General features: G+C 39.5%; 1 protein-coding gene across 1 annotated transcript in view; it reads right to left on the reverse strand.

Moving 5' to 3' along the window:
- vps13a (vacuolar protein sorting 13 homolog A) overlaps positions 1-17,823 on the reverse strand; it is a 124,650-nt gene that overhangs the window by 12,503 nt on the left and 94,324 nt on the right. Inside the window, exons 56-68 of the mRNA XM_007904924.2 lie at positions 17,106-17,252; positions 15,655-15,736; positions 15,060-15,129; positions 14,083-14,194; positions 12,388-12,501; positions 11,335-11,480; positions 10,879-10,960; positions 10,054-10,167; positions 8,933-9,008; positions 5,215-5,378; positions 4,350-4,395; positions 4,022-4,145; positions 2,575-2,689 (exon numbers count right to left, since the gene is read on the reverse strand). Coding sequence (XP_007903115.2) covers positions 2,575-2,689; positions 4,022-4,145; positions 4,350-4,395; positions 5,215-5,378; positions 8,933-9,008; positions 10,054-10,167; positions 10,879-10,960; positions 11,335-11,480; positions 12,388-12,501; positions 14,083-14,194; positions 15,060-15,129; positions 15,655-15,736; positions 17,106-17,252 — 1,392 coding nt within the window. The remainder of the gene's footprint in view (positions 1-2,574; positions 2,690-4,021; positions 4,146-4,349; positions 4,396-5,214; positions 5,379-8,932; positions 9,009-10,053; positions 10,168-10,878; positions 10,961-11,334; positions 11,481-12,387; positions 12,502-14,082; positions 14,195-15,059; positions 15,130-15,654; positions 15,737-17,105; positions 17,253-17,823) is intronic.

The following is a 17,823-nucleotide window of genomic DNA, read 5'->3' on the forward strand; positions in this document are numbered from 1 at the left end:
TTGAAAAACAAAGGTGTCAATGCAGTACTAGAAGAAAAAATAATTTTACAAAAGACATGGGATCAACCCCAACAAGTCATGCAATATTGAATGCAAAGAATTCTGCAAATTCTGTACCTTGGGATATTTAAAATAGCACAAGATCTGTTTTGAATGAAGAATGCTTTTCAGCCCATTTGATCTCATCCTTCCAGAATACTTACACTAGCATCCTCCCATCACAGCATCATGTTGTTTTTTCAATAAGTGAAGTGCACTGGAATACCTGACCTCATTTTTCCTTCTTGGTAAACTGTTTCAGTCATTAATTACCCTCTGGGTACAGAAATACTTGGTGTCTGTCCTGAAACTGCCATTTCCTACCCTGAATCTGTGCCCATGTTTTGCTGCCATATCTTTGCATAACTGAAAGTATTGTTTGGGGTTTATTTTCCCAAACCCATTTAACATCTTAAAATACCTCTATGAGTTTCCCTCTGAGACATCTGTTTTCAAGGCTGAAGAATCTTAACTTGTCTAATCATTGCTCATTCCTCTAACACTGATGATTATTCTTGCATCATCAGTTTGTGATGTCACATAGCTCCCTCAGCAATTTGGGATGTCAACTTGTTAAAAACATCTATGAAGTTGGTCAGAGATCTCCTCTTCTGTGGTTTAGACTTATTGCTTAGATTATTTTATTCTAATAATCTTCCATTTTCTTTCTGATGATTGAGTTCATCAGTTTTTAAAACTATTGAGGTCAGACTAATGGGTCTGTAGTTGACAGGTATGGCCCCTATCAACCTTTCGTGAACATGGGAACCACATTTACTTGCTTCCAATTTGTTGGAACTTCACTAATTGTGATCAACTGCCTCATAATGTCTAACAGTGCTTCACAAATCACAATTTCAGCCTCTTGGGCCTATCTAGACACTCAGTTGCATTTATGTAAAAAGTCCTGGAGTTTAAACAATGGGCAGCATTATGAATTTAAACATTATGGGCATTTAAACATTATGTTTAAATTAAACATTAAACAGCATTTAAACATTATGGGCAGCAGCTTTTTAAGTGTCCTATCTGGTAGAAAAAAAACCTCCAGGAAGTAGTTATTTAATATCACGTGCTGCAAATTGTTCATTTTCAGGCATTGAGTCTGCGGAAATGCAGTTATGTTTTAAGGTCCATTTTATATATAATGCACGCAGCAAGTAAAATTAAATCTAAAAGATCAGTTTGTAACATGTTAAAATAACAACTGGACCTACTAACAACAGTCTTCAAGAAGGATGAAATCTTTGTACTAAAAAACCAACTAAATAAATTACTGATCAGTAATGAATTTTGAAAGATTGTACTCTTCCAAGAGCTAAAACCATCTAAATATTAAGGGGGGGAAAAGCAGTCACAACTTTGTTTGGTTTAATTAAACTAATATTTTAGTTTTAGGAGGGAAAGTAGCATTTCCTAAGGGTTCAAGTGGCTCCAAGGAGATGTCTGGGGAAGACAAGATGTGTAAATTGTTGAGATCAACCATTTTTTCTGACTCATCACTGAGTTTAGGAAATGGGTCCTCAACCCTGCAAACAAGTAGGGCATTCCAAGGTAGGCAAATAACATGACATTTACTAGCACATCATGTTGGTAAAATTGACAATTACCTACCTTAGACAGTAAAAATACAGTTACTGAATCATACCTCAATATCTATCCAGGTATTTAAAATTATTTATAAAAGCCACATTGTGCAGGCTTTAATTTATCAATTATTATTATGAATAAAAAGCAACAATGCAGAAATGCAAAAGGGAAGATTGAAGCAGTCCAATGAGTGACATGAACAGAACAGAAATTAGACAAAGCTTTTATTACATAACCTTCACAATTGTACATTTACCTGGAGTTCCTTATGCAAAGCAGAGATGAAATACAAGTTTCATGAGCAACACATAACACTGAATTCAAAACAGCAATGGAAGACACAAGAATGATCTAAATTAAAAATGCATAGATGGGAGTAAACAAAAACTAGCAAAACAAAATTAATAAGTTCTATTCCTGCACTAAAATTATTTTCTGCAATATTTTCTTCTTTTCCTACATGTGATTTGTGCAACTTTTTAAAATTGAAAATATTCAAGAAAACTGATACCTTGTCTGTTGCTCTTTCTATGCCTATATATTTCCCAGTTTGGAACCTTGCAACTGAACAAAATCACAGAATGGTAGGACACTGCTAGGCAGTTTTATCGATGGCTAAGGCGGCAGATAATAGGAGCTATCATGAATGCATGCATTGGTGATAAGCAGCAATTTCATCAGATTAATCATCATCAACACTACTGTCAACATAATCCTTTCTTTGCAGGCACTTCCATTCTGCAAGCATGGTAAAGAGGGAAAGAAGATAGCTGGTTAGTTTTATTGCACCTTTGTGTGCAACCTTTCTTGAAAAAAGCAAGAAAAAGAATGCTGGTATCAATTTATAGACATTAATGATTAATAAATAAACAGTAAGCAGAGGTGAAACTTGCATGCTCAAAATTAAAACAGTACACTTATAATTATCAACTATAAATGAATCACCTGCAACATTTGACTGCCAACTCCTTCTCTCAACCTATATGGTCTAATGACTCCGTCTTCATGAATAAATCTAGGGGGTCGAAGGCTCTGAGCATCTTCAGATGTTTCTGTAGCTCTGTCAAAATAATATTTTTTTAGACAATTGATGCAATTTAATCATTTGCAACAATTACATTGAAAATAAGAAATAAGATGATTTATAAAGAGTTTCACTTCAAAATGCCATCCAGTTCAGCTGGTACTTTAGAAACAAACACTGCCTTCTAAATGAATGTCAAACTCTAATCATTTAACTAACAAGTTCAGCTTTTTCATACAGATAAATATTTGAGAAGTTTGGTTATCGATTCTGAACCCAACCAATCATTTTCTTTGCTTTTCAATGGATCTGGCAGAACTGAAGTCAATTGATTTTCCTCTCAGGAGGAAAAAGTAATGGGATAAATGACAGATGTTTGAGTCAGAGGTCCAGGAGTACTTTACCTGCCTCACCTTCTCAATTGAATAGTGAGTAATTACAGGAGAAGTAACATGGTATAATATGCCTACAAGCAATATCTCTATGGTTTCTAATTTGATAAATGCTGTTATGATTTATGCGATAAATTTTGCTAATGGAAAATTTAGTAGTTTGTACACACATTTCGGTACAGAAAAAGTCTGATAGTAATCCAAACATTTTCATATTGCAAATATTTGTACTGCTACTACAGAGTGATGTCTATTGTTTTACTTGTTCACCCTTCATTTCATTTAATTCATACAAATCCATGCAAATTCAATATTCCGCTCTTTCATGTAAATACATTTTCAGCCATACCCCTACACTGTATCAACAGATACATTTATCCTATAACATAATAATTATTACTCATATCACTAATACATTAGACTTTACTTTAAATACATTATGTATTCAGGAATAAAATAATAAATTCAGAATCTTATTTTGTTTAGCCTACATGGTGGAAAATAGTCTAAAATGTTCTCCCAATATGGCAACAAATCCCTTCTTCACCCAACCTAAATGTCTCTGTCTGGACATCTTCTAAAATATGCTTACTTTCCAATGCTAATAGCATTATATCTGTGTACAATTTTGGTCACTATATTTCAGAGACTGGAGGACTTTTTCTGCTGGAATAAAGAAGGTTGAGGGATGACCTGGCAGAGATCTTTAGAATTATGAGAGGGTTTTTGATAGACAATAGGGAGAATTCATATTTACTGGTCGGTGAATCAGTCAACAACAACAACAACTTGCACTTATATAGCGCCCTCCACACGGGGTAGCGCCTCAGAGTACTAAACAATGGCAGAACCTGACTCCGGGGTGGGGGGAAGTGGCTGTAAGCATGGTCGAAGAGGAAGGTAGGAAATAGTACCAGAGTAACTTCTAAACAAAAATCTGTCAATTAATTTTCATTCGTTCTTGTTCATATTTTACCTTTTTATGCCTTGGAAAGTACTATTGGCCATGTCTATAATGCCACCAGTCGGTCTTGCTATGGCTCCAACCAAACCCTTACCCATCCCTTTGAAGAAACCGACTGCACCTTCCCTTTGAGCACCTGCAGAATCCAAATAAAATAATTTAAATATTTACTTTTAACCTAACTTTAAAAAAAGCTTGCTGTCTGTGAATAAAAAATATGCAATGTTAGAATTGCAGTAACGTTATCCTTCCCCACAAAAAACAGAAAATCTGCCTGCACCTTAGGTTCAGGGGTGCCTTATGTTCAAATGGATATAGTACATTCCAATATTTTGCCTACCTTCAATAGGTTTTGTCACTATTCCAGTGATTCCACTTACAAAACCCTACAAAGAGAAAAAAAAATCACAACCACATATACATATCACCTGCCTTCAACATTATATACTGCTCAATACCCATCTCTGAAATAATCCATACTATTGCACTTTATTGTACAATAAAGTATTGTACTTGTACTCAATTGTACTTTGAGAAGTAACTGGCAAAAAAAAGATTTAATTTCAACAAGTTAATATTTTACAGTTTCAACTTCAATGTATAGATGTACTAGAGACCATAATATGGGAAGGAGTTTGTGAACACTTGGAAAGAGGGAGATTCATCATTGATTTGTAAAGAACTTGACTAATTTAATTAATTTATTTTCAGCAATTCACTAAGTGAATAGATGATGTAAATCCTGCTGATTTAATTTATATGGATTTTGAGAAGGCATTTAATAAGGTGGCACAAAAGAGGCTAGTTTAAAAAATGAAACCATGTAGAATTCAAAGCATTCCTGTGGCACACATACAAGGGTGACTGAGAGATGAGTTAAATTGATTTTCTCAGATTAGCTAGAACTAGTTATTTATGTTTTACAGGAATGTGAGGTACGACATGTAGTTTTCAAGAGTCAAATGCGAAGAATCAGGGTCTCCAGGAACACATCCACGTCTCAAGGACCCATTGGAAGTCAGGCAAGCTCGTCTATCATCAATGATTTGGAACAGTGCAGCAGTACATGGTTGTAATGGATTATTGATACAGAATGGAGTGGTGACCGTAGTGTCGCTTGTCAAAGCATATCTTCCTAATTACATATTCGCTTAACCTAGTTGATTGGACGAAAACTCGCAATTTACTAATTTAGCTAATCCTACCGAGACCAAGCCTCTTCCTCCACGGGTAATGCCTTCTGTAAAGCCACTTGGCTGTTTGTTCATTGCCTCTCTACGCCTCTGTTGGTACTCCTCATCCATGGTTATTGCTGCAACACCTTTTGCCATGGCACCAGTTATTCTGGATGCAGCACCTGCAAAACCTCCTACAGAGAGAATTTAGAATGAATTTCACTAAAAATCATCACACAATAGAAGCAGTTTAGTTTTCTATTAGGCTCTTGGATATTCCTCACTTTTCATATCTACACTAAAATAATAACGGTAAAAGATACAATAACTTAAGCACTCAAGAAAAATCAAAAGCAGGGTTAATCATGAATTGCTGACTTGAAAATAATACTAATAATCCTTGCATTTGATATAGAGCTTATCCCGTTTTCTAGATGTCTCAAAGCGCTTCACAGAATATACTGTAAAGTGAATTGACGGTATATTTCTGGGCAAATTGCGCACAGCAGTGTCCCACAAACAGTTGTGGATTGAAGTGACCAATTTATTATTTTTTTTCTTGAGGGATTATTATCAGGTGTGTGGAGTAAGGAAACGTGCCCAAGGTTTCGCCCTGCCGGGAATTGAACCTGGGTCTCTCGCTTGTGAGGCGAGTGCTCTAACCACTGAGCTACAGGTCTCCAATATGATTATTTTTTGAAAATTCAAAAAAACAGATCATTTGATCACCAAGGTGTCATTTAGCCAAGATAAATAGACAGTGCAGCATAAATAAGTAAATCAGGTAAGACAATATTTTGCTCAACATGGAACAAACCCTTACTTTAATAACATGAAGTATGGAACCCATCAAGCTGGCATCTTTCAAAATAATTTGTATTGTTGATTGGTTCGCGTCAGCGCCTCCGCACCTCAGGCACTGACAGCATCAGCATCCAAGGCTGCACTCTTCACCTCTCAAAGCCAGTCAGGAACATCGGCGTTCTGTTCGACCCTGAGCTGTCCTTTCTTCCCCACATCCGTGCCACAACTGGCACCGCTTTCCACCACCTCCGGAACATCGCCAGACTATGGCACTACCTCACCCCTCACGCTGCTGAAACCCTGGTCCACGTCTTTATCACCTCAAGACTGGACTATGGGAACTCTCTCCTCGTCGGCCTTCCCGGCACCTCCCTCCACAAGCTGCAGGTCATTCAGAACTCTGCAGCTCGTGTACTGTCCCGCACCAGGCTTCGGGACCGCATCACTCCCATCCTCACTCCCACCCTCGCTCGCCTCCACTGGCTCCCCATCCCCCAGAGGATCGAATTCAAGATTCTCATCCTCACCAACAAGGCCATTCACGGCCTTGCTCCCTCCTACCTCTCCGACCGACCATCCCCCTACCTACCTGCCCATACCATTCGTTCCTCTGGCTCCGGTCTGCTCCACATCCCCCGCCCCAACCGCCCTACCATCGGTGGCCGGGCCTTCAGCCTCTCAGCCCCTAGGCTCTGGATCTCCATCCCCCAGTGCCTTCGCCTTGCCTCCTCCCTTTCCTCCTTCAGGGACGGTTTCAAGACCTTTCTCTTCAACCGTGCCTTCACCTCCCCTCTCGACTCTCTACCCCCTCCTCCCTTCTCTCCCCTCACCCTGACCATTTCCACCTGCTCGGGTCCCGACCCAACTGTCCAGCGCCTTGGGACGTCCTCCCGATGTGAAAGGCGCTCTATAAATGCAATCTTGTTGTTGTTGTTGTATTTATGAATTTTCTACAATTATTTTACCTTCTAAGGTAGGTGAGAAACTGCATAAAAGGGACATCAGTTTAATATGATTTAACAAGACTGTTAGCACGTCACATATGAGAATGCTATGGCACTAATATTGTTAGAACTACAATGTTCAATTGCTCTTTTATCATCTCTAAAGTTATTCCTGTTCTTAACTGGTATTCCCATATTTCCCTTTTAAGGAAAAATATAACAACAGTAATCCTTGCATTTGACATAGCGCCTTACCACATCTTTGAGACGCCTCAAAGCGCTTCATAGAATATACTGTAAAGTGAATTGACGATACTAAGCTGGAGGGAGGTGTGTAGGATGTCCCTCAGGAGTCGTTATTGGGACTACTGTTCTTTCTGATCTATGTTAATGATCTGGACCTGGATATAGGGAGCATAATTTCCAAATTTGCAGACGACACTAAACTAGGAAAAGTAGTTAATGGTGAGGAAGATGGCACCAGACTCCAAGAGGACTTAGACAAATCGGTAAAATGGGCAGAAACGTGGCAGATGAGATTTATTGTGGAGAAATGCAAAATGTTGCATTTTGGTAGGAAGAATGAAGAGAGGCAGTATAAGCTGATGGTACAATATTAAAGAGGGCAAATGAACAGACCTGGGGATCCACATAAGCAAATCTCTGAAGCTGGCAGGACAAGTAGATAAAGCTGTTAAAAAAGCATACGGGATACTAGGTTTTATAAATAGGGGCATATAATTCAAAAGTCAGGAGGTTATGTTGAATATTTATAAAGCACTGGTTAGGCCTCAGTTGGAATACTGCATTCAGTTCTGGGCACCGCACTTCAGGAAAGATGTTAGGGCATTGGAGAGTGTGCAAAGGAGGTTTACCAGGATGGTACCAGGAATGAAGGACATTAGTTATGAAGAGAGGTTAGCGAAACTAGGATTATTCTCCCTAGAACAGAGAAGATTAAGAGGGGATTTAATAGAGGTTTTCAAGATCATGAGAGGATTTGATAGGTTGAACCGGGAAAAACTGTTTCCACTGGCTGTGGGTCAGTAACCTGAGGACACCAATTTAAGATAGTTGTTAAAAGAAACAGAGGGGAGGTTAGGAATTTTTTTTAACCCAGCGAGTTGTTCGGATCTGGAATGCATTACCTGAAAGGTTAGTCGAAGCCGATTCAATAACAACTTTTAAGAGAGAAGTAGATGGATATTTGGGAAGGACAGGATTGCAGGGCTACGGGGAGAAAGTGGAATTGAGTTGGATTGCTCTTTTGGGAGCCGGTGCAAACGTGATGAGCTGAATGGATTCTTTCTGTGCTCTGTGATTCTATGAATATTACCTCCGGAAAAGCGATCTGCCAATCGACTGATAACTGGGTTCTTACTTACTGCTAGGTAAACAGAGGCACGTGGAGTAAGGAAACTTTCCCAACATTTTGCCCTGTTCGGGAATCGATCCCAGGTCCTTTCGCTTGCGAGATGAGTGCTCTAACCACTAAGTTACAGGACGCCAGGTTAGTATCTTCAGATAATTTGGTTTGCAAATTTTGAATTTCATTTCTCTTGTTTTGTGACCACAATTTTTTACAGATCTATTAGTCACACTTTTAGTTTTTGAAACACCTTGAACATAAATGTTTTTGAACTTTAAATGTTTTTGACTAAAACCACAATAAATTTGCAGAGTTACTCATCAAAACCACTACCCTTATCTGAATTTATTCCAATAGAATAGCTAGACTGAAAAATAACTATCCAATTTGAAGTTTTTGTTTCCAATACTTCATTTCAAATTACATTAAGAAAATTGCAGATCCTTTGAAGTGATCACTGCTCAAAGTATTGTAGACTGAGGAGAAATAAATATACTTTAAGGAGTAAGTGTAGAGAAGGCGATTAGAAAATAGTACTGTGAAGTCCATCTGATCTTTATCAGGGCAAAAAGCTATTCATGAAACTAACAAAAGATCTTAGTTTATTGTCAACAAGAACAGCAATACATACCAACAGCACCTCCAACCAATGCTTTTACACCCAATGCCATTCCTTCCACAAATTCTTCAGGACCTTGGATTGCTCCCTGGTGAGAGATTTATTTTTCAGTCATATAATTATCTGTTTTTTCGCATTAAATTGAACACTATCGCTTAGCTAACAGTATTTGCATGGTTTAAAAATGTGACCAGAAACACCCGAGGGATTTGTTGTTTAGTTATTGTATTGTTAGCCAAGCAGTACATGTTGTAAATTCCTAGTCGCATGCAAGGATTTTAGTCGAAAACGCCTTACATACACTCACAAAATACAGGTAAATATACTTCACATGTATGTTTACATATATATTTACTTAACAAACATCTACCACCATTCAATGCAAAACTTTGCATTCTTTTTTGTTTTTGTTTCGTGGGACACAGATGACCCGCCCCAATCTCCATGCAGAAAATGGTTAGATGCTGCTTGTCCTTTGCCATGACATGCCCTATTGGAGCTACTCATTACTGCTGGACTTGCTTTCTTCTGCTGGCCTGGAGTGGTTATTCTGATATGGTCAAGCTGACCTTGATTGACAGCTGCCCTCTCCATACAATATTACTGGTGTTTCCATGGTGCTGAAATCCACGCTTTCACTCGTGTTACCCAACGTTTTAGCAGATAATCAATAAGCAGTAACCAAGGAAATAAAGCAACAATCAAAAAACACTTGCACACTCTGCTTATCATCTTATCATTTTACCAACAAACACACAAAAAGGTCAAAGTACACATGCAAACGCCGGGCGAATAAGTATTGAGATCACATGTACCATGACTGGGTCTATTGCTCATTTTTATTTACTAATCAAAATGCAATTTTGCCACATCTAGATTCCCAAATCACACCTTGTGGTTAGTAGCTAATGTATTTGACAACCCTGCTATCTAACACTGTTCAAATGGTAAAGACTGAGAAAAACTGACAGCATTATCAAATTGGCATTAGTAGGGTGAACTTTAGGTGAGTTTCCATTGTAATTTATTGTTCAAATGAACATTCAGGAGAGCAATATATTTTGTAAATTTATTCTTCAGAATCACTTTAAAGCTTTAAGGCCTTCCTATTGTAATAAAAAAAACAATCTAACCTGATAAGGTTCATAGAAGAAAGCTGTTACACCTTCTGATAAATCTCTGATTAATCCATAAGGATTGCCCAAGACATCTAGTCCAAGAAATAGCACGTACAACTGCTTGATTGCCTAAGGAGAAAGAACAGTTAAAAACAGCCTTTGACATTTTAGCAGGAATGCTTAAGGTGACCTGGTTGCTTCCATGGCAAACCAAATTAAACTAAAAGAAGGGATCTCCTTATTGTTCTTGGTTTAAAAAAATGCTTTATGCCATTTTAACCCAATTAAATACTCATTTTAGCTATTTCATTAAATATGTGGTGTCTACTGTGATTGATGTAAATGATGGCATGGAGGAGGGAAGCAGAGAAAATAATACATGAGCTGTTGATATTCAGGGCCAGAATTTAGTCCAACAGTTCAAACAACAACAAATTACATTTGTACAGCGCCTTTCATGTCGGGAGGACGTCCCAAGGCGCTGAACAGCTCTGAGATGAAGATGCAAGAAGTAGATCTCTGCTGGTTCAACCAACTATTGTGAAGACAACACAAGAAATACCTCTGCATGTCTAGAAACAAACCTTAGCAATAGGAGTCCAGCAATCACAGCACCTGCAGGAGCTGAAGAGTTGTGGAAGAAGCAGGAAAGCAGAGCTTGAAGCCAAGAGGATACAGCTACCAGTGGAATCTCATCACAGCAATGTTCCTGGAAATTGGTGGAATTCCAACCAACAGTACATGATTTTACCACAACTCTACGTCTGCAGGTGGATGCATCAACCACTGTCCAGCTCTTCTTACATCACAATTGCACGTCAAGTGTATTTTAGAACTAACCTGTTTAGAATAATGTCGGACAACCTCCTGTTGAAGTTCTTGTGCTGTGTAAAATTGATTGTTGAGTTCAAAACAAGCAAGCCTGTAAAGAATAAATTCATAAATCAATGCATGCTTAATCGGTCTTAAATAAAGAAAATGTGTTTCTTGACCTATAGGTAACATTACTGATGGTAAAATACAAAGTTTCCTTTGCATGGTGGATCTCCACTAACAAAATACTGCAGTGGGGAAAAAAAACACATTCTATAACACTGCTTTAGTTAGCACCTGCTCAGAAATGGATTTAACTAAAATTGTTATGACACAGAAAGTGTATCAGATTTAGGAGAGTTGCAAAGGATAAAACATTGAAACACAGAGTGGTGGACATTACAGCTCCTGATGCACAATTTTGTTTAGTTGGCACTGTAGTCAATTTCAACCTTTACAAAAATATATACGTAACATACATACCTGAAGACAAGATCTTGTGCATCAGTGAGAGTTGCTCCAATGCTTTTTAACAAAAGGTTCACAGACTGTAATGGCATCACTTCTGATTTTCCTTGCTCTTTGGAGGGATCTTCTCCTCCAGCACTGAGAGAAAAACTCAAATGCAACTGCAAAAATGCACAAAACAGTGCAAATCAATTACATTCACACAAAACATTTCATTTTGACATTTGATGACATTTTTTTTTACACAAAATATTTAAGTATATTGTGAACTGTTGTTAGTTTGATACAAAATTACATTTGTATGGTGCCTTTCACGTCGGGAGGAAGTACCAAGATACTGGACAGTCAGGGATTTGGACCCGAGCGGGGGTCAGGATCGAGGAGGGTGGATGGCAGGGAGGGTAGGAGTGGGCGAAGGCTCGATTGAAGAGGAGTGCTTGAGACATGCCTTGAAGGAGGCAAGGGAAAGAGCAAGGTGAAGGGAATGTGGGATGGAGTTCCATAGGGTGGGGGAAGAAAGGCTAAAGGCCTGGTCGCAGTTGGTGGGGCAGACCGAACGGGGAACGTACGTAGAGCTGGCCAGAGCCTGCTGAGTGAGCGCACAGGTTGATATGGGGTCAGCAGGTCACAGAGGTAGGGAAAGGCAAGGCTGTGGAGTGCCTTGAAGGTGGAGGACGAGGATTTTGAACTCTATCCTCTGGGGAAAAAAGAGCTAGTGGAGCCGGGCGAGGGTTTGGGTGATGGGTCACAGAGCCTGGTGCGGGAGAGGGCACGAGCTGCAGAGTTCTGGAAGATCTGCAGCTTGTGGAGGGAAGAGTTGGGAAGGTCAACAAGCAGGGAGTTGGCGTAGTCTCGCCTAGATGTGAAGAATGCGTAGATGAGGATTTCAGCAGCCTGAGGGATGAGGCCGTGGTGGAGCCGAGCGATGTTGCGGAGGTGGGGGAAGGCAGAGCGGGTCATAGCACGGATATGGGATTAAATCTTCAATTGAAATTTAAAGATCAATATGAAGTAAAATAGAACATATTAGCCTCATGGTAACATAATTGTATTTAAGTGTGTACTTACTTTGATGGGAGAAATGTGGAAATACTCATACAAACTGACTGGTGACGTGTCTGTGAAGGAATCATCCATTAGCTCCATCTGAATACATTCAAGGTCCTTTTGGAACAATTCCACCTTGGCAAACAAGGATTGAAACTCATGAGATTGCAAAATCTGAATTGTTTATCAATCAAAATGGTTTCATTTTAAATTGGAAGAACAACTGTCACGCTCCAATTTTTGGTTACTTTTGCTTTCTATGAAAATCTGGACAAAATGCTTTATTTTGTTCTAGTATGAATAGTGATGTACAAGAATTAGATATGTTTTATTGATTGCAAGTATGCATTTTATCGACATCTACATCAAGTAAAATACCAACAGGTTATAGTTGGAGACAACTATAATGACAACTAAAACTAACATGACTATTTTGTGGGTGACACTGTCGACCAATCTATTCTTCTCAACAATCTTTCCTCAGCTCCAGCTTCAGTCTGTCCTTGCCTGATTTCATTCTTACCTATCCCAATGTCTCCAATTCATATCTAACAACAGCTTCTCCTCCAACCCACGCACTGTCACATGCAGAGTTCCTCAGCATTCTAACCTAAGCCCTCTCCCCTTTAACATCTACATGCTCCTGCTTGGCGATGTCACCTGTAGACTTGGGGTTAACTTCCACATGTATGTGGATAACACACAACTCTGTATGTCTGCCTCCAGCTTCAATTCCAGGACCACTGCTGTTCTGACTGATTGCCTATTGGACATCAAATCCTGGATGAGAGCTAACTTTCTCCAGTTGAATGTCGACAAGATAGAGGCCCTTCTGCTTGGCTCCCGTCAGTACCTTCTCACCTGAGATGCTGACAGAATCATGTATCTGGATGAATATTCACCTCATAAAGCCAGTGTGGGACCTCAGTATCTTGGTCGACTGTCAACTGTCCTTTAAACTCTATTTTGTGCCTTGACCTGTTCAGATTTCTCCTACATCCGCCTCTGCCACTACCTCTCCCCTTGGACCACCACCACCAAAAACAAATTACACTTGGATAGTGCCCTTCACGTCGGATAGATGTCCCAGGCTGCTGGACAGCAAGGGGTTACCAAGAGCCTAAGCTATGCTCTTATCGTCCAGGCTTCACTACACAAACAATCTTCTTCCTGGACATCCCAACTTTTCCCTCCACAAGCTGCAAACCATTCTGAGGCCCATGTCCTCTCCCGCACTAGGATCCACTCCCATCCTTACCCAGCTTCACTCGTTCTCTTCCCCCAGAGGATTGAGTTCAAGATCCTCGTCCTCAAATTTAAATCCCTCCACGGTCTTGTCCCACCCTACCTCTGTGACCTTCGAAAACCATAGCAAACCGCCTGCTCCTTTCGCTCAGCAGGATCTGGCCTGCTTCATGTCCGCCGCTCTGCCCGCCCTAAAAGCCTTCAGCCTTTCTGCCTCACTCTCTGGAATTTCATCCCGGAGTCCCTTCCCCTCACCCCATTCAAGGTCTATCTCAATACCTGTCCTCTTCCCATCCCATCCACTTTGGCCCCCACCCCCAGGGTGGTGCCTGAAACCACAATTTTCTGACTCAGAGTGAGAGTGCTACAAACTGAGCCATCCTGACAAAGAATGCAGATCATCCTAAGGTCACACAAGTGCCAAAATAAACAAACAGTCAGCATTAGTGTAGCTTTAAATTGTTTTTCTACCTTTTGCTCTCCAGAAATATCATCTGTTGGCTGATTGATGAGCTCCATCAAAGCAAAAAGGAAACCCAGATCTACCTTCAGATCCATTTCTTGAATGAGAACCATGAAATACCTGTGATAAGTATAAATAATTAAAAAATCTTCAAGAGGGTAATTTAATTAAGAATTACTTTCCAAGTAACTCATGTATGTTTTTTAGAATTATTTGGAAAAAAATAATCCTTGTTTTGAGAATATAAAATATAATGCACAAATGTCTTAAGAACTACAAAGATAATTGATGTCAAATGTAGTGACAGCATGCAGGCAATTTGCCCACACCAAGGTCCCACAAACAGCTGTAAAGTGAATGCGAAAAATATCTGGAGGATTATTAGTCAGGACACCAAGAAACATTTCCTATTTATTTTCAAATACTGGCTTGATATATTAAACATCAACACAAAAGCCGGGTGGACCTTGGTCTCATCCAAAGCATTGCATTTCAGAAATGCAGGGCACCCCAAGAACTGAACTGGAATGTATGTCCTCAGAGATGGCAAGCTCAAACTCCTGATGTAGGACATAAGATCCACAACCCTCTGATCCAGAGGTGAGAGTGCTACTAATAGACCCAAGCTGACAGATATAATTAGAGTTCAAATTAAAATATGCTACATTTGGGTTTTCTATTTTGTTTACATTTACTACAAATATGGGAGTTCTTTGCTTTTCTCATTCGATTTAATAACAATCATGTTTTAAACAGTAGGATTTTACAAAATAATTAGGACCAAATAATAAATATATCCTAGAAACTAAAGATCTTGAGCTACCAATATTTCTAAAAACTATATTATTTTGCTTTTGACTACCGCTTTGTGCAGATATATAATTTTTTTTAAAAAATCACAAAAAGGTTGATATTCAACAAAATTTTAAATTAGATTTAATTATGTCAACTGAGAGGATTAACGTCATTCATATCTATGACTCACTTGTAACGTGGTATTTTTGACTCTCCTGCAAACCTTGTGACAATACTGACATCGGCAAAAGGTTTTGGTGCTGGTAACAAAAGGAAAAAAAGTACATAAAAATATATACTGAAATATACAACACTTATTTTTCCAAGCTAAATTTTAAGCCCATCAAAAAAAATTGTCCAACATTCATCAATCTTACTGCTTTGCCTTTTGTATGGAAAAAAAGTAGTCCAATTTTTGTAAAAGCTTTCAGGTATAGTGCTCTGAGATATTAGCCTATTTGAAGAGTGCTATGTGTATGCAGGATGATGATGATTTAAGAATGCAATTCACACCTGTACCCAATATACGCAAGGTTAGAGATTCCCACTTCAATGCTGTAATATAATAAGTTAATGGTAAGGGAAAATATAATTTAACTTAGTTTCAATATATCAAAAGTAGAAATGGGTTCCATCGACTATACTGTAACTAGTTTATTTTGAACTGCAACATGTCCGAATATTTATCTATTTAAAAAGTTCTGAATGCATCTGAAAATAAATGTTTCCATGCATATATTTGAGCAAATAAAAAAAATTGTTAATACAAATCATATCAAACTAACCTGAATCCATGTTGATAGATTTAGGAGGGATAATGGGGCAAAATGGAAAGGGAAAGATGGCTCCACCAAGCTGGTTTTGAATCTGACAAAGAAACAGTACAGTAGTGCTTTTAGAGAGGACAATATGCTTTATTCATCGCATATTCATTAAATCTCTATTTAATCCTATTTCATGCTGGTTTTGTATTGGTTATCCTGAGAGTCTGAAAACAGCAAAAGACCCTTGCCTCCAATTCTAAAAGTTGTTCGGAATTTGATTAAAATTTTCCAATCTCATTTCATTCAGCAATCTTACAAGATTCTCAGGAACAATACAGCTTACTTTTTTTGCCAAGAACTCTGCAGTTTCCATTGGCACTCACTATTCCACCGGCATTTCATTATTTGGATTCAGACCATGAGCTCCCAGCTCAAGAGTACACGCTATGAAACTCAATGTACAACAACAAAACTACATTTATAGAGCGCCTTTCAGGTCGGGAGGACGTCCCAAGGTGCTGGAAAGTCAGGGGTCAGGACCTGAGCATAGGGGAGGGGTGGGGTAGGGGTGAGGGAAGGCAGAGAGGTGGGAGGACGACCGAAGGCACGATCGAAAGACAGTCTTGAGACAGGTCTTGAAGGAGGAAAGGGAGGAAGCGAGGCGAGGGACTGTGGGATGGAGCTCCAGAGTGTGGAGACAGAGAGGCTGAACGCTCGGCCACCGATGGTAGAGCGGGTTGGGCGGGAGACATGGAGCAGACCGGAGCCCGCTGAACGTAGGGAGCGGGCAGGTTGGTAGGGAGTCAGCAGGTCAGAGAGATAGGAGGGGGCAAGGCCATGGGTGGCCTTAAAGGTGAGGACGAGGATCTTGAACTCAATCCTCTGGGGGATGGGGAGCCAGTGGAGTCAGGCGAGGGTGGGAGTGATGGGATCACGGAGCCTGGTGCGTGAGAGTACATGAGCTACAGAATTTTGGATGATCTGCAGCTTGTGAAGGGAAGAGCTGGGAAGGCTGATGAGGAGGGAATGTCCATAATCGAGCCCTGATGTGATGAATGGGTGGCTAAGGGTTTCGGCAGCCTGAGGGGTGAGGTAGTGGTGGTGTTTGGCAATGTTGCGGAGATAGTGGTAGGCAGTGCTGGTCATGGTGTGGAAGTGGGGGAGAAAGGACAGTTCAGAGTCAAACAAGACACCCAGGTTCCTGATGTAAATAGTTGCTTACGACTTTGTACTACCAGCTGTGCCAGCTACAAAATATAGAGAACCACAATATTATTTTGGTAACATCTGTACTCTAGAAATTGAATTGTATTTGTTACTGCTCAATTATTTCTAATAGTATTGTTACAGAACTTTGATTAATATTTCTAGGCTATTCAGTACAGATCTGTGGGAATTTTTATAAGCAATTCATGGTTTACTGTTTTCTTTGCCAAAATAACATTATTTATTTTTACCAGCTTTTAACATACCTGTATCCTGTAAATCTGAAACCTCAGAGATTTCTGGTGAGCTGAGACTGCATATTCTACTTTTATAGCTGGTAAATAACTTCTTCTCAGTGCTGCTTCATAAGGTTTTAATAATCTCATTTCCAAACCGGTCGGAGTCAGAAGAGCCTTTGCACAAGATTAATTTTTATATTTATAAACCAGTATTAAATGCTACAATTAACTTGAAATACATCAATTTCAATTTGGTAATGCAATTATTAGGTTATCATGCATGCAATAAAATACGCAGTTACTGGATCTTAAATCAACAATAAAAAGAAATTATAATATAATACGCAGTCTGTTAAATGATTTCAAGATTTTATTCTGCAGAATGAAATGACTTTGGTGCTAGATTTGACTTCCTTATCCTTCTTCATTCTTTTCCTCATCTATATGCTTCCTCTTGGCAACGCAGACACAGGATAAATTTCCACAAGTATGCGGATGACACAAAAATCTGCTTTGCCTCCTCTAGCTGCGCCTCCAGGTCCGCCGATGTTCTATCAGCTTGTCTGGCAGACATCAGGGCCTGGATGAGTGCAAATTTCCTGCAGCTGAATGTGGACAAGACAGAAGCCATAATCCTTGGCTCCTGTCAACGTCTTCACTCCTCAAACTCCCTGGGCTCTCCCTCACTCATCGAACCAGTGCGTAATCTAGGCGTCCTTCCTCCCCCACATCCGGTCCCTGACCA

Source organism: Callorhinchus milii, unplaced genomic scaffold (assembly GCF_018977255.1).
Source record: "Callorhinchus milii isolate IMCB2004 unplaced genomic scaffold, IMCB_Cmil_1.0 Scaffold1, whole genome shotgun sequence".
Classification (NCBI taxonomy): Eukaryota; Metazoa; Chordata; class Chondrichthyes; order Chimaeriformes; family Callorhinchidae; genus Callorhinchus; species Callorhinchus milii.